The sequence below is a fragment of the Rhea americana genome, unplaced genomic scaffold (genome assembly GCF_003343005.1).
Source record: "Rhea americana isolate MKP2758 unplaced genomic scaffold, rheAme1 scaffold_117, whole genome shotgun sequence".
NCBI lineage: Eukaryota > Metazoa > Chordata > Aves > Rheiformes > Rheidae > Rhea > Rhea americana.
The window spans coordinates 1,123,801-1,142,263 of NW_028185228.1; the positions used below are offsets into that span (position 1 = coordinate 1,123,801).

General features: G+C 34.3%; 1 protein-coding gene across 2 annotated transcripts in view; it reads right to left on the reverse strand.

The window, feature by feature from the left end:
• The window catches only part of FAM184A (family with sequence similarity 184 member A), an 88,701-nt gene that overhangs the window by 27,869 nt on the left and 42,369 nt on the right, over window positions 1-18,463 (reverse strand). For both annotated transcript variants that reach the window (XM_085318595.1, XM_085318588.1), the window contains exons 7-9: window positions 17,281-17,442; window positions 14,778-14,899; window positions 14,358-14,508 (exon numbers count right to left, since the gene is read on the reverse strand). In XM_085318595.1, the coding sequence (XP_085174721.1) occupies window positions 14,358-14,508; window positions 14,778-14,899; window positions 17,281-17,442 (435 nt within the window). The remainder of the gene's footprint in view (window positions 1-14,357; window positions 14,509-14,777; window positions 14,900-17,280; window positions 17,443-18,463) is intronic.

The window sequence follows — 18,463 nt, forward strand, 5'->3', positions numbered from 1 at the left end:
AATCTCCCACATCACAAAGTTTTAATTTCCTCCAAAGCTTCAGAGGAATGACTTTTGGAAAACCAAGCAGATTATATCAGCCACACCACCTTTACCCAGACTGTTACTGATTCCTTTAAAAGAATTACAGTAAATTCTACGGCAGGGTTTCCCTTCTCAAAATCTATTTTAAGTCTTCCTAAACAGATCACTGTGTCCACAWATTCTATCTTCATTACAGTTTCTGTGAGTTCATCTTGCAAAGACATTTGGCTTACAGGTCTGTTATTCCTCAGATCTCCTTYGGAGCCTTTAGAAAAATTGTCATCCTATTTGCTTGCACATCAATCCTTATAAATCAACAYAGATACATGAAAAACTGCATACTGGTGTTTGTGTTCAAAAGGATCTTCACAACAAAATTCTTGGGTGAATATACAAGTACTGACTATCTGTTGTGGTTCATTTTGTTCATTTGCTCCATACTATCTTTTACATTCTCGGTTTCACATGAGTCCTAAAATGGGTACAATGGAGGGCCCCAGTGTGATAAATGCTCCTATTTTTTCTACTCTGAACACCAATGCAAAGGTATTCATTTAGCCTCTTTATAGTGGTACTAAAATCTATTAGTGCTCCTTTTATACCTTGTTCATTTATTGCCTTTCAGAYCCTCTGTCAGGCCTCCTTGATCTGGATGTGTTTGAATGAAGTATTAAATAATTTTGACACTTCTTGCTAGTTATTTCTCAAATATTTTTGGTCTCTTTTTGTTCTTACACTTAATCTAATACAGCTTCTGATTCTTTCTAGGTTCTTTAAGTTCATACTGATTGATTTTTTTTAAATTGTATCTCTTATTTCTAACCCTTACCTTGCTGTTTAGCAATGTCAACTCCCTGATGTCATTTCTCAAGCCTATTTTTAGCATGATGCTTCTGATCTGGTATCTTTAAGCAGCCTCTACGCCACCAGTTTATCTAAAAGACCAGCTCCTTTTATCTAAAAAAATAAAATAACCCCCTCCCCCATACGCAGCCAAGATTTCTCTTTTTACGTAACTCCTCACTTCTCTTTCAGAAGCCAAACACAATTTTGGTGGATATGTGTTTTTTCAAACAAACAAACAAAAAAAAAAAAAAAAGCAAGGGCAAGTTTCCTGAGGTTGCTTAAGGTTCATCAGGGTAAGAAACTAGATCCTTCAGAACCAGTTCAAAGGTTTCAGAATGCCTTGTGAGCTCCCAAGGCAGGTGCTCCCCAAAAAACAATTCATAGTCTCAAAAAACTGGTCTCCASTGTGCAGATATCTTGATGTAGTTAGTATTTGTTTACTCTAGTGGAGATAACCTGAATTTCTCTATTACTACTGTATTACCTATCCACACTGCCTCTTTAATCCTTTCAGTATACCACRGCTATAGCTGCCATCCTGATCAGACAAGCCAATAACACAACCACATATTGTGTTCTTCTCTTCCTTATCAACGGATCGAAATTCCAGGGTTGAAGAGGTCAGTYTGCAGCATACCACTGCCAGTATGACCAACCCTGTACTTCCATGTATATTTGTAATCTGGTATTACAATGTACTATTGATTGTTCCACTCCAGAAGAAATTTGTCTTCTCTRAACTCACCTATGATCCCTTCATTCCTATCTACTCTTATGCAGCCTGCATTYACTGTTGGGCCCTTGTCTCTGTCCCCATATTTTCATAACCTCATATACTTACTTTTACTTATACATACTTACTTTTGAGAAACAGCAGCAAACATGTTCTCTCGAATATTATCACTTAGTACATTCATTTGCACTGCCTTGCCTTACCMTGATTTTTTGTTTCTCTGCCACACTGCACCTACCAAAAAACTCAGACTGCCTGCAGGTCTTTTTTTTTTCTCCCTCCCTTCCCTCCCCCTCCCGTGCCTTTATGTAATTCTTACGCTTCTTTAGATTACCTCTGCTCCTACTTAACCACCATCCATAAACATAAACTCCCAATATATCTTTTGTTTCACTAAGGTCACTATTGTAGCTTGGCTCTAGCTGTTCTATTCCTTCTCTTAGGCCCATTCCATAATCCAGTATCTCTCCTCCTTTTCCTCCCTTCCTTTGCTCTTTTTCTTCTTCCTAACACCATTTGTGGTATCAAAGGAAAGTACAGCTAAGATAAGGTTATGAGATTTAGTCCAGCTCTTTGCAATAGGTTGGACCAATTACAAATTACTGCCTAAAAAAATTCATAAAGGAAATTCCACAATTTCCACTCAGATCCTCTTCCTCCTCTCTACTAAGTGCTTGTGACAGAAACACCAAGACAGTGGACAGATGTTCTGTCCACTCTCACTTGTCCCTCACGTTTCTCACCATTGTTCACCATCACCATCACCCTCAGCAGTAACWGCTCCACAGAAAATTCTGCTCATTTCCTGCAGAGCCTCAGGAAATGTAATCATCATACTCTGAAAAGCCTTTCATGACAATATTCAAACTGAGTTGATCAGAGTTTGGCATCTTAACCAAATTTGCTTGGATTTATGAAGATGACAAAAAGATTATTTTTTTTGCTTGAAGTTAATTCTCTTTCACTTAAGTTCCTGTTCCAAATTCTAGTAATTCTCATTGTATCATATATAAACATTTTTAGTATGGGTAAAAAAAAAATTCTCTTTTAATACCACTCTTGGAAGCATAGAAAACATTTTAATTGAGGTGCTTTTTAGAAGCCTGACACCTAGCCAGGCAGTCATYTTAGAAGATGGCAAAGATCAGGAATACCCTTCTCAAGGGCAGCTCAGACTTCCACCAGATTAAAGTGACTGAAAAAACTCATAGCCTGAAATAAGTCAATCTCTGGAGAGGTCTGTTTGCATCAATAGACTATGCAGCAARCATGGTATGATGAGGCTTAAATGACTTCAACAACCAAGTCAAGACATCTAATCTTCTATGCTAACGAGGATTTTTTTGTTGTTGAAAGTATATCACATATTAAAAAAATTGATAGTTATTTTTAAAGGGAGAACAAAATTTTAAGCATTAATTTGTCTATTCAATATGTATATTCATACTCTTAAGATGACATTTTTGAAAATATTAGTGCCTCTCTTTGCATGTCTTTGGAGCTTCCCTTCTCAATATTCCTATATTGAGGACTTTCCTCTGAATCTCCAGTACACTTAYCTACAGTTTTCAGCAGATTAAAAATATTAGTTTTGAAAAAAGAAAAAAAAAAGTATTTTAGCTCCAATTATGACTTGCACAGCAAACTGCAAATTATAATACAGCAATCTCATGCTTTGTAGAAAGCTCTGCAATACACATTTGCACTGCCCACAAGCTTGCTTTAACAATGACATAAAAATGCTGTTTTATGTTATGACCATGTATGTATTCCTTGATGACCAGTGATACATATGCTTACACAGATGAATGGATGCAGTATAGAAGCTTTTGAGAAATAGCGGCAAACATGTTCTCTTGAATACTATCACATACTTGATTTTATAGGCTAAAGCTTTAAAGCAGTATTACAGGATATGCATATTTAGTAACGCAAACATGCCCTTTACAAGCTGTAAGTGCAAATCACTTACATTGCTGATAGATTTATGTAAAGCTTCACCGAGACAGTGCCGCTATGAAGAAAAGATCACAGGAATAAAGGGAAACATTCAGAAATCAACTAAGTAAAAGAAAAAGGGATAAAGAAGGGAGAGTAAAACATAGAACATTAATTATAATTTGACCAGGGAAAAATAAGTTGAAGACTATCTGGATAAAATATTAATTGAATACTTTGCTTTGAGTTAGTGTATTAGCTTTGAACACAGAACAGAATGGAGCATTTTCTTGCGTTATGTTTTGAACGTACAGGGTTGCAGTCTCTTCAATATAATATTATAATATTCTTCCACATTASGCAATTGAATATTTTTTAAATTATCCAACTCTTTTCTCTTCACCTTTATGGCAAATAATTTTGTGGAAAAGTCATTAAGTACATCAATTTGCATTACTATTAGAAAAGCCATAAATAAAAGAATCAATGATCAGCTGTGTCCCTGAAATATCACAGATATATTAAATGCAAACTATTAAARATAAGATTTCACTGCTAAAAAGAGATCAAGTTTAGTCTCAAATGAAGTAAATTTTATATTAAAATATTTTTCTAAGATTTCAGAATGAGATGGGAACATAAAAGACTTTTTGCAATTTCCTACCAGAATGTTAGGTACTGTACCRCCTTACAGCAGTGTTGATTGCTAATGAAAAGCAAAAATAAGAACAAATTGCCAAGTATATGCTCTATATCAGGTATTACTAACCATATATAAAATTCATATAGCTAGACGGATAGATACAGACACACACACATGCATGCATAACAGTCATCAGAAATGAAGTGAGAGTAATTTAAAATCCAGCATGACCAATTTCTACATTTGGCACACATTAGTCAAGAAGATGGCTTTCTCAGGGAGACAGTAGATATTTTTACACCAGCTTGGAAGATTTTACCTGGGAATTTTTAAGAAGATACTTTATCAAAGTAGAAAAAGAAGAAAATARTATTCTTCCTCCTGAATTTGCAAAACGATTAACATAAAAATAAACTATAGCGGAAAATCCCAAATTATCTTATTAAAATCGTAAAAGCGTTAACAAGCAACAATTTTCGAGTCATTAGAGTAACACTAGGAGGCACCATATTGCAGCAGACGGGAATAGACTAGCACATAACAGTTCCAATTCCTACAAATTCCTAATTTTGCCAATGCCAACGTCAGCAAACCCATCTACTTTCCTATGATTTCTTTCCCATCTATCTTAGTTTATTTAGGTTGGAAGCTACTCTGAGAGCATGAATGATCTCTTACTAAGTACATGCTCTGCCTCTAGAATGGCTGGGACTTAATTTTGACTGACACACTCAGGCACTACTGCAATACAACAAAYATTTATCAAACGTATTTAGATTTACAATCTCAAGTAGAAAGATTAGTAATGTCCTATAATGAAAAGAAATTCTAAATAAAAATATTTTTTGGAAGCTGTACTCTGAGTTCTGAGAGTTGCCCCCTGCTCCTTGCAGAACAATGCAGGTTTCTTTCCCCAAGGCACTCTATAGAAATAAGGAAAGAAMAATAGCTGCTGTCAAACCAGTCTTGTGACTGACAGAACTAAAACAGGCTAACCATTTTAATGTGCGCGACTCCAAGTTTAAAAGTTTTCCAGAGACACCAAAAACAGCAGGAACATATACGAACTTTTGATTAAGRTTCTGGACTACAACTCTACAATAAAGTTCTTTTTTTGTCATGTATTTATTATGTTATCTGACGCAAAGCAATTTTTCTGATGTCCAAACTTCCCGATTATGAAATAATTATCACCTTTTTTAGGGGAAAAAAACAAATAAATAAAAAACCACATCCAAGTTGCTCATACATTACGGTGGTGAAAAGATGGCTGATATGGACCACCTCCCTCCCYCCAAAATCATTTTTTAATAAAGTTGAGTTTATATATTTAACATTCCTAGGTATTCATGCACAAATAATGAGCATACAGTAAACAAAGCTTATTGATTTTTAACAAAACTTCAAATACACATGTAGTTTCTAAATCTACAAGTCCCAACATCATACTGCTATTCAAAGGCATTATAGGACAGTTAGCCAAACATTAGTAGTACTTGAAAAAGAATGGAAAAGATGATACAGGATTCAATCAAGAAAGACTTCAAGTGCAAGAATAAGATGATTTTTCAGTAAACATGACAACAGAAAAGAGCCAAGCTAAAAAAGCTTGATTTCTTGCTTTGAAAAGACTACARTCTTGAGCAGTAAGCGCTACTGTACAGAAATAACAAGACTTTTTATGGAATTTATTATTGCATGAGATTTTGATTTAAATATTTTTACTCATCCAATTTTAGTAAAGTATACTTTAAAAGATTAAAGCCAACCTGTTTACAAATCTCAAAAATAGCTGGTGGTAAATCATAGGGATTCTTTTGGATCAGTACTAAACCTGACAAGAATTGGTATTTTCATCCACTATTAGAAAGTAACTAAAAGATTTTGATAGAATATGTGCACGATAATTAGTATACTATAAATATGTAGTGCAGTCGAATTGGTATGGGGGGCTGATTTCAACAAAATATGTAGCAACATAAATCAGATGCAGCTCCTTATTAAAGAGAATGTGGGACACATTCAGAATTAGAAACTCCAAAATAAGCTACTCTACTTGAAATCATTATTAAAATATGGAGGAAGTCTTGTATTCCTCCTTCATATTTTAAAGTCTCTACTAAAACAGCTGAGTTTTTCTACTTAAAAAAAATGAAAATGGGCTACTTTGCATCATAATAAAACAGATTCGGACATTTGAAACTTATCCATGCCTCGGAGCTGCTTTACTACATTCRCTGGTTGACCCATCATAACAACTGTCACAAGGATCATACTTACTTATGATCGTATTATGGTATTTTCCTTAAAAAGGAATTGTTTCCTGCAAGATGTTAGGTTATTTAACACATGGGTAGTTCTATCACTTCATTTTTTCCCTTGGCTAAAAGTTACCTTCAATCACATTAAAGMGGCTTTACACTAAAGTTCAGCATAAATCTCCATGTCACTCAGATCAATTACATAACTCTCTTTCTCACTGTGCTTCCCACAGATATCTTAATGTCATACTGTTTCAATGCCTTACTTTGCTACACTGTTTACCGARTTTTCAATACACTGTCAGCAGGAGAGATTCTTCTGCTAAGACCCAAGATCCTAGGTGGGGAAGGGCAAGTGGGGTGGCGCAGATCTAGAGTACTGCACAGCCTTTGTATTATTTTAGAAGTGAACTCCAAAAGATGTTGAAAATCTTTCTGAAAGGGAAAACTTAGTGTATTCATCAGATATTAGTAAAACAAGTCAGTTTAAAATGCTTAATGAAGAAATTGAAGAGACCTTTGGCACAAGTCCATTTTACCCAGCTGAAAATAAGAAATAAAATAAATCACCCTCAGGATATTTCTTTGGTTTGAAGAGAAAGACTGATTTGTCAGCAGATTCACTGTCTCTGCCTAGTGCTTCCGCAGTTGATGACTATGCAGAAATTTGAAAAGCAGCTGTTTCCTACCACAATGTTTTATATTTGCTTGAGGCTTGTGACATACCAGGAATGGAGAAGTTGCACCAAAGGTTGCCCTGACCAACTGATAAGAAAAAGCAGCATTCAGAGCCCCTTCCATTTCCCCTTCTTCTCTGTCAAAGCCCAGTTGGTTTCTGCTGAGGAAAATCGGAGTATATTTGAGACATGCTAAAATTTATAAATATCTCTGAGATTTAATTGGTCCCAACCAATTCTGTTTTTGCAGCAACAGTGTGAGTGAAGGTGCTGGGTCAAGGCTATCTCAAGGTAGTATTATCCTGGTGCATTAAAAAGATCTAGTTCTTCTCATTTCCAATTACAAGATTCTTATCCTACTCCTAAGCAAAATGGCTGAGGTATTCTGCCCTATTCTTACCTGTAACACTTTGGATTACTTGCTATTAATCCAACAAACTGCAAGTTCATTAGCCAGGGGATAAGTTTTCAATAGTGATGATCATTAGAATTTATTGAAAATTTTAAGTATTTGGAATGGTACTAGGGTTTCATATCTTTTAATCTTCATCTGTTATAAAGCTTTCAGTATTTTAAGTATTATACATGGATCTTTGATAATACATCCTAGAACATGATGGATGAAATACAGGATGACTTTGCGTGGAAGAGCTGAGGAGAAAATTGAGGTTCAAGTTTAGAAACACATCAACCATGGCAAGGAAGGAGGAGTGGAAACCATGTTCATTTCCATAAGCTTTAAATTTGGACATCACTGTAGGAAGCTCAAACAATTTTAATACGAAGTTGTGGTTAAAAAAGTAGGCAAACACGCTAAGAAACATACTTAACACAGCAGATGATAACACGGACAGCATAAATGAATTTCTTTCATAGGGMGCATTGTGTATAGTAAATGCTTGGTGTCTCTTTACAAAATTACTGAAGCTCTGAGGAGACTTARAGAAAGATAACAGAAGAAGAGGAATATATTAACTCACAAGAAATAAAACACATTATTTTAGGCAACAATTACAAAGCGCATGAGAAAAGTATAAAAACAACAGCTTAGAAGAAAGCAGTTTGAAATTTTTTCTTCCTGTATCATAAATTATAAAGCAGATTATCAGTTATACTACAGAATCAAATTCAAGMCAGAAAGCCTACAACGAGTTTCATAATTTGGTGATTAAGTCAAACAACTTAAAAAAAAATTTAAAGTGAATTTTACTACAGAGAGTTAGGATGGTGTCCCAAATATTACTTATCTTAGGTTATAATAGCTGATGATAGARGAAAACCAGATTTTGGAAGTAATGTAAAAAATAATTACCTGAGAACATATGGTAATCCYCAAAATACTAAGAATTCAAGAAAAACTTCTATGAATGGAAATCTAACCAATTTTTGTTTATTGCAGCAGTAGTTGATATACTGAGTGCTAAAGCCTATTTTGGACAAGACACTTAATTAAATGAAACAGAAGTCTGATCTGATGCCAAATCCCAAGTTTCTAACTTTATTTCTTATCAGAACAGAAACTAATATAAAACTTCCCCATTGAATTATCTCATTTGTCACCACATATTCAAAGTTTAGTTCCAATTTTAAAAGAAATTACAATGGAGTTTAGTTTTAAAAGAAATTACAATGGAGTTTTGTTCATCATTTATGTTATGTTTATCGTTAACAAATAATAGCAATACTGCAGGGTTTGGTTTAGGCTTCCACTTATCACTTTTGAAAGTGTAAACTGAACTCTAAACATCAAACTAAATTCTCTTCTGATTGCATGATGCATGCATCATTAACTCCATCCTATACTAAGAATTTAATTCTTTTCATCCAAAAACATTGCCAAATAAAAAACTGGTAATATTCCAAGCAAAAGTTTATGATCAGATGGACAAGATCTTTTGGATATGACGGTATCAGAATTTCAACTAGCAGACTAGATGTATCTGTAAGGTAAAARAAATACAATACATTGGGCTTCGTTTTCATCTGTTTTGGTCTCTTCTTCATATAAACTATTTTTCCTCCAATAAAACATTCATTCTTACACAGAAGACTCAAACTAGCATTTGCTAGCATAGCATACCTACTGCATCCCACTGAGAATACTTTGAAACTCTAAGTTTTGATCTGTATTGCTAGGTAGTTCTTAAATTTAAACTGTCTTTAATGAACTTGCTATAATATAGCATTTCCTTAAAATTAGCATCCTTTAGCTTGTTTTATGAATATTATTACCCTTTTGAAACAAATGAAGTTCTGTGAGACTCGAGGGAGGCTAGTGACTCTAGAGGTCCTTTTGTTAATCCCTGCCATCTCCAACAACACCCTCCCAGTCCAAACTTCTTAGATCTGAACTGTGTTACCTCTAAGACCTGTAGCTTGTGCTACACAAATAAGGAGAATAGAGAACACATCATATTTTAAAAAGAAAATTCATTCTATTTTGTTCATGGCTAAAAGCCTTCTCAGCAGTAAAGTATCTTTGAGAAAAAAAAAGTGCATTCCATAGCTAAAAGAGCAAGAAGCTAACACATCTGAATTCTCTGCATATTTCATGAGGAAACTCTCATATGGATTGATATTTTGTAAAATTTACAAGCAAAAAAAGGAAAAGCACTTTCTTTTTAAGCACTTTTCTTTTCTTTTTAACTTGGTCTCTAGATACCAATCCACTTAATCTACCAACCACATTAACTGTAAATGATAAGTGATGCTTTACAACYGGCAAAAATGTGTTTAAGCACTTGATCAGCCAAATAGCATTTTTAACTCACAGTAATTACTTTACTCATAACATACTGTTATAATAATAACAATAATAATCCTGCATGTATTATATTAGGGACCACTTAATATTAATGGTATAAAAGAAAAATATTTGCTTTACATCAGAGTTAAATGTCATTTACCAAAAGTGCAGCAAGCTGTAGAAGGCAAAAATTTGTCAATTAGCATAACACAAAAAAACCCATCCCACCCTTAAAATACTTCATGGCCATAAACTAGTTGGAATCAGCAGTCTTCTCTCTCTCTCTCTCTCTCTCTCTCTCTCTCTCTCTCTCTCTCTCTCTCTGTCTGTCTCTGTCTGTCTCTTTTTCCCCTTAAGTCAGCAGGATACCAAATGGGCATAGCCTATACTATACTTTTCTTCAGTTTATATAAACTATACTGTCTCACTTTACTGCTCTTCATTTATCTAAGCCAACTTTTTAAACTCTCTGCTTACATAACCATTCCTATACTTCAGATCAGTTGTTATACTTCTCTGTAAACTGATTTTTTTGGCAATCAAGTATGAGATGCATTAATACCTACTGGAATATAACAATATGATCAACTAAAGMAACACAATATTTTCCATATTAAAAAGAAGCTAGGTTTTGATAATGAAGTCAATCATATTATTTTCACTGTTTTGCACTGGGCGTGGTATTTTTATAATCTGCCAAAAATTATGCTTACATCCTTTAAATTTAAGTTGCATCATTCCAATATGTTTCATCTTCCTTCAGTCTAGAAAGAAATTTCTTATGACACTGCTTTATTCAAACAATTTACATTAATTAGATCCTTCTGGATCTAGTATACTGCAATATTCTGATGATCAATTCATTTCTGAACAGAACTTATATGACAAAAGGGTCTAGCTCCAGATACTTTCTCCATATAAAGCAGCACATAGACAACATTTTCTGTCAAGTTAAGAGTTTGTAAATGAATGTGCAGAAATGCAAATGCTCCTATACAGTTCTGAAAAATCATTGTAAACATTGGATTGCAATAGGATGTGCCAGATCTCTGTTTCATTCCTAATTCTTACATAGACTTCCTGCCTCTCAGATGGGTTTTAAATGCATCTTCCCACTAATGAAGACTGGGGCTGCGGGTAACAAATTCACATCTTTTTAATTCTACTACAGTATCTTGGGCTATTCTACTTAAATGTACTTAGATGGAGATRGAGAGGAACAGACATCCTTGCAATAGACAGAGATTGAAGATGTGGATTCTTCCTAGGGCTGTCTTCTTTTTATTATATGATACAGCAGAAAAACCTTATTTTTATCTCCATCTGCAGTCTCTTTAAAATAAACTGTGAACCCTTTGGGTTACGGACCCTTATTACATGTTTACAGATTTCCAAGCACAGCTAGCCTTATTAAATTTTTTTGCTGAAGTGTCAAAGCAGGCCCAGYGCAGTTTTCTCCCAGAATACCATCATTCCAGACCAATGCATCAGAAATCTGTAAGTCAAGTCATCTGTTTTATGAAACATTCATACCAAAAATTTCTCTCTCCTCTCTGTAACAAAAATACYACTTCTAATTTTCTTTTCTATTGAAATGACAAGATTTGTAGAGAGGGGAAGAGAAGTGGATGTTGTCCACCTTGACTTCAGTAAGGCTTTTAATATCCTTGTATTCAAGTTGTGACATTATGATTTAGATGGGAGGACTACCAGATGGGTGAAACCCGGCTGGATTATAAGGCTCAAACAGTAGTTGCTAATGGTTCACACTGAGGTTTTATTACAAGTAGAGCTCCTAAGGAGTCTATACCAGGACCTATCTTTTTCAATATCATTATGCGTGATCTGAAGGAGGAAACCAAATGTACCCTCATTGAGTTTGTGGATGAGATTAAACTGGGGTAGGTTAAAGGTGAAGCAGATAATACATTTAAGAACAAGGCTGCCATACACAGGGACCTACATATGTTAGAAGAATGGGCCAACAGGAACCTATAAAATTCAACCATGACAAATGCAAAGACCTGCACATGGGATGGACTAATCCCCAGCACTAGTGTAGACTGGGTCTGACCAGCTGCATAGCAGCTTAGCAAAGAACAGCCTGGAGTTCCTGGTTAACAGTAGGACTAAACACGAGTAAATAGCTTGCCCTAGCAGCAATGAATGCTAGCAGCGTACTGGGCTGTATCAATAGAAGTATAGGTAGCCAGCARATCGAGGGAAACAGTTAGTCCCCTTGACTTGGCACTTGTAAGACTGTGGATCTGGAACACTTCATCCAGCTTTGGCTGCCCCAGCATAAGATGCATGTTGATAAATTTGAACAAGTTCAGCGGAGAGCCACCACTGAGAAGGTTGGAGGCTGAAGCACATGTTCTGTGAGGAGAGGCTGAGAGAACTGGGTTCACTCAGTCTGAAGAGAAGAAGGTTTTGGGGGGGACTTAATAGCCTTGCAATACCTATTAGGAGACTACCATGAAGATAGATTCAGGTTTTTTAGAGCAGTGTACAATGGGACAATGAAAGACAACGATCACAAACCAAAGCAGATGAGGTTCTGACTGGATATTGGGGGGGAGGGAGGGCTGGCAGGTAGGAATCACCATGAGGATAATCGAGCACTAGAAAAGATTGTTTAGAGATGCTGTGGGATCTCTATCCCTTAATGCTATCAAGACCTAACTGGACAAAGCCCTAAGCAATCTAGTCCGAATTCAGTGTCCACTCTGCTTTGAGCAGGAGGTTGAACTAAATGACTTCCCGAGGTCTCTTCCAACCTACATAAACATATGAATCACTTCAGTACAATTCTTGGAGGTTACCCTTTATGTATTGCCATCAGGAGAAACCTATTACAAATTTTCCCAAAGTTAAGTTATCCACCTTTCATCTTAAGATCTGGAATTATTTCTCCTCCAAGCATAATCTAAGAAGTAGAAATTGATAAAATGTAGATTCCTAGGAGCGAAATCTTAACAATTCCCCAACTTTTCAATTATTAGGAAACAACGATCCAACACAAACACCAGTAATGGAAAAGCACTAGGTAGACAAAAATGGAAAAGAAAACTTTTGCCTTAGTTTTACTCCTATAAATCCATATGCTGTTATGAAATGGTACAATTGTTTGGTATCATAGGAAGAGCAAAGAAAAAAAAAGCCAACTGTTTGGTATAGTAGAAGGAACAAAGGAAAGAAACCAGTCATTTTGCATATGCAAGCTATTTTCTATGTCCACAAAATCTCCAGTACAACTCTCTCCATGACTGTTAGTTCCCCCAAGTGCTTTGATTTCAAGATTTTGTTCATAGGCTGGAAACACTTGTTCATTTGCTCCACACTAATTTTCCATCCTGAAACCATAGATCAGTTTTACTGTGGAAGTTTTAAAAGGAAGAAATAAGCGAAGTATTTTAGAAGTACATTAAAACTACATAAAGATTAACATTTTTGTTGTCATATCACTTTCAAATTGTACTTTACTTGAGAAAATGCTATCTATAGATTGAAATAAAGAGAATAAATTAAGCTTAAAGGCAACAAATTAAACTTAAAAAATTAAATGAGTCCAAGTCTTTTATTATGTTCACATCATAAATAGCAACAAATCAAAAACTTTGAAAGCCTGCAGATTTTATGAGCCTAAGTTACAGAATTTTACAAGCTTAAACCTCCCTACTGGCAAAATACAGGAAATATATTCCTATAGGAACCATTAATCAAGTGCATGTTCAGTTATTTGAATTCTCATAGTAGATAGCAAGTTTTAAGCCATCCCACAATAACACATTAAATGCATGTGATTTCAATGATTTCCAAAACCTGTTTCTATTATTTTAAAATGTACTTGTTCATATTCAGCTATTCTTTCAAGCTGTACTCAACAAAATCAGTGCTACAGCACTTCAGAAGAAGTACAAACTCAATAATTTCTGTGAATTATCTAGCTGGTATTATAATAAATGTCTGTTGCAAATAAAAAGTCAAGATTTATCAAAAACTATCCAAAAATAAATGTTTGCAGTTACTCAAGAGAGGACATAGGTATATTTCAAGAGAGGACATAGGTGTATTAAAGGTGTTGTAGAAGCCAAGGGATGTTCTGATTTTTCAGTGCTTTGTACAGTATCATTTTTGTAAAGATAAGGATCATCACCAAAAAAAAAAATAGCATTAGAAAACATTTGCAATGGAGTATGTAAACAAACAGAGAATAAAAAAAAAAAAAAAAACTTACAGTGAAAAGGTAAGACTGTCAACTCCTCCCACCACCTCCAATCCCCAATCCTTCAAATAAACCATGCAACCAAAAGAATCCACACCACTAATCAAAGCTTTCAGTAGTGATTAGGCTTTAAAAGTATCATGTTGACCCATTTCATTCTGAAGACAAGTGTCACAATGAATTTAATGTAATTAATCGGCAACAAAACACGGCAACTAAATTGTAATGGCCTTCCAATCTTCAAAGAGGCATCATAGTTACCTGGTCTAAAAGGTCCTCAACTTTTTTTTGCCATCCATCCCTGGCTGCATTTTTTTCACGTTCTTTCAGCTGTAATAATTGAGTCATAGCTGCCTTTTTATCCTCTTCGTGTTGAAGCCTCAGCTCTTCACGAAGCTTATTACATTCCTGTCTAAAAGTAAAGGTCAAATAATTAAAATACCTTTATATATATATATATATATATATATATATATATATATATATATATATATTTTAAAAATAAGCTTGTATATATAATATCTTGACCATGTATAAGAAATGAAAAATATAAATAAGAAACTGAGCAGTAGTTTGAAAAGCTCAGACAGCTACAAAATCTTTGATTTACATTTCACTTGCTATAATATTTGTATATTTGCTTTCTTTTTGAAAGAATAAGAGACAAAATTTAACACTTGCCGAAGATTTTCTGTCCATTTGATTTCCAAGTCACGGGCCATTCTGTCAACTTTGAACTTCTCCTCTTCTCTCATGGCAGCAATCATTACCTCATGTTGTTGTCTCTCCTGATCTAGTTCTCCCTGCAAACACAAACTTCACAATAGAGACTGATCAGCAGCAAAAAAGTATTTCAAACTTTAAATGAATGCATTTATAACAAAATGTCAGTTACAGTTGACTTACAAAACCTTGAACTGTAGATTTCACTGTGTAATTCATAATTATACCTGCTAATACCTTTAATTCTGCTGATATTTCTTACTTGATACAATTCTGAGAATATAATTCTGCATTCCTATAAAAAGGAAGTTTCCAGCAGTCATTTTGGAAGTAATCATTGCAAATACCATTACACTGAATCACATAATAATTTAGGTTGGAAAGAACCTCTAGAGATCTTGAAGACGTGTTTAACACAGAACTAACTTCAGATTTAGAGCAGGTTGCTTGGTTGCAGGTTGTCTTGTCCAGTCAAGAGTTTTTTTTTTTTTTTTTTTTTTTGAATTTATTTGTTTTGACCTGTGAATACCGAGTATGTAAAATTCAAACCTTGAGCTATTTGATTATATACAAAAATTCATATATTTTCTGTCAATTTATTGATTGTACAAGCCTGAAAGAAATACAATTTTAGTCTGAAAGAGAAAAATCTGTAGAATTCATATATCAATTTCTGTTTAAATTTTACAGTATTAAAATGGAACTAGGTACTACCCAAAATTCAGAATTACAAGAATATGTAATGTCAGTGGTGCTTGCTTTATTCATGAAAAGCAAACATGACCAGCATCTATATTTAATTAGAGCTTTTCAAGTGAGAGAGTCTTTGTAGGCTTTTTTTCCCATATATATTTTAAAATCTGCTAAAATAACTGCCATTGTCACTAATCTGCTTTATATGAATATTTAGGTGTTATAATAGTTGAAAAGAGAAGAATCCAGCAATTCCTGTGAAAGTTCACTGAAATTATAAAAAATACAGGGGAAGCTATAAACCGTAACAGTGTGCCTACCTGACTATCACTTTTTGGGGGGGGGGAAAAAAAAAGTATATATACTGCAACATCCTGCTCTAAGCTATTTTTATTAATAAAACAACACCAGCACAGTAACAGATTTAAGGATATTCTTCTTGAATATTTGATGCTGTATTTCAAATATTTGATGTGATCTTATAAGCGTGCATTTTGTTTTGAGAAAAGAAGAAAAAAAGGTTATACTTAGTCTTAAAGTTGATCAGCCACTGGCAGATTAACTAGCAGCTCTAGAACTTTACATTCCTGTCATTGTTTTTCTTTTTAAAAATTTAATAAAAACAAAGACTTACAACGAAATACTATATCCCATTCTCACAGGATTTTGGTGAGGTATAGTGTAGGCAATGGCAGCCACAGTATTCTAGAGTTCAGAATGTCAAATTTCCCCATTCCCCCCAAAAACTCTGCTTTTACAGGTTTATTTATGAATTTTAAATAATCAGTTCTGGKATTTGTCCTATGTGTGCAGAAGCTTTACACCTTCCATTCTTTGAGCCTAAGCATGGGAAAATATACACAATGCACTACAGTTTAAATTCTGCTAGATAAACTACATTTTTCCCTATTTCCTTACTGGAAATGGGAACTAATTTTTGATTATTAAGCAGCATAATTAATTTTTCCCATTAAGCATGGGAAAAATTCATATTTATGCCTAAATATATCTCAGATATCCAAGACAACACACAGGGCTGGCAAATAACAGGACTTGCACCTTCCTGGAACAAAAGCTGGAGGCCATTCAATACGGCAATTGCATCTAAATGCATCTAAAATGGCAATATGTATCTATGCTTAGACAAATGATTTTTTTCATTTGTATGAAGTGTTCTAACTTTCTGGATGAAAGTCTGCCATCTTTCCAAATACTGTACCATGTATCTTAAAACTGTTTTCAAGGATCATCTAAAATTGTAAATTTGGGCCCAAAATGATCATGGCCATTATATGGGGAAAAGTATGGTCTGACTTTAAGTCTACATAAAAAAGTTTTCAGCGGATTCTAGGGTTAATAAGAACTTTCGTTCCGCACAAAGACATGAAACTGCCTGGAATAGCACTGGTGTAATACATCATTTCTGCATTCTCACGAAAATCTGTCATGCTTCTGAAAAATCTGATTCTGGATATATTTTGTAGAGACACACTGCATTTTGGCAGTTAAAGTTTTTATTAATCAGAGATGTATTTGTAGTTATAACTATTTAATAACAAATATGTTTTTTTAAAAAAAACAGAAAAAAATATTTTTTCAGGTTTTTGACCTCTACTTGAAAATGAAAAGGTAAATGTCTCTTTTTAGCGAAGCCACATGAAACTCCCTTTATGAAAGGTACATCGTAACACTTCTTGCCATTCTGCACACAAGAGCAAAATCACTATGATAATAGTTTGAGTAATTTATTCTCTAATATTATGGTTACCTCAACACTATACAATGAATCTGTAGTTTCGCGCAGTCTTGCTCTAGTTAACTCTAGTTCTTTTTGGAGTATCTCCTGAGCTTCTTGAAGACTGGAAATATGTCCTTCTGCAGTACCAAGGCCTTGTTCACTTTTTCTCACTAGATCTTGTAGACGACACACCTACAACACACATACACACACAGAAAGTATAATTTATATAATTATTTCTAATGGCAGTCAAAAATCACTGTAGTTTCATTTTCTTCTAGAGATTTCTAATTCCATCCTAAACTACTTATTTTCGTTGCATAGCTCCTTCTCTTTTTGTATCACTTAATGATCACGAATTAGAAAATGAAACTCTAATATTATAAATTCAAACAAAGATTCAGATTAAAGTATTTTACAAAAAAATCCAACCTATATTTGAAGTACTTTGCAACRACTAGATTACGTAAAAGTTTTGAAGTTACCTTTAGTTTTATTGGAAGAAAACATGTTGTATGCAATTAAAATTATAAGAATCACCATTTTGAAAGGCATAAACTCTAATCTGCCAAAAATATTCACATAGCTCAGACACCAGTGTTTGGATAAAAAGCTGGTGCTAGGATACATTCTTTGTTGTCTTCAGATTGCTAGCTGCCTGTGAATTAGCCCATTTAAAGATCAAATACCAAATAGCTCTCCATTTCTCAAAAAATATTAGAGTGAACATCAGGAAAGTAAAAACTATTTAAATATGTGGGCTGGAGAAACAAAACAGGAGAAGGGTAGACGGCAGGGGTAAGGCATCAAAAAATAGCAGCTAGTAGGATATCAAGTTCCTGTGGAAGTCTAGGTCATTGCCTTCGTACATTAATCAATCTCAGGAAAAGATTAAATCCTAAGCATTCGTCCATAATGTAAAGGAGCATATGCAACAATAATCTGTAATTTCCTATGAAATATACTATTATCTGAWTGAGAATTCCTACATGAAAAATGAAAAACTCAAACTGCCCTGAAAACTGAGTGATATCCTCAAGCTGCATTATTCTATCTGGTGCCTTTGATATCAACAGCTTATGTTTCTAGGGTATTCATTCATTAATCATTTTGCTGAGACTAGTTTAAAAACAAGTACATTACAGCCAAGTGAAAGACTGAATTCAATTTGTCTAATTATGTATTCAAAAATAAAACTATACTGAGAGTAAAA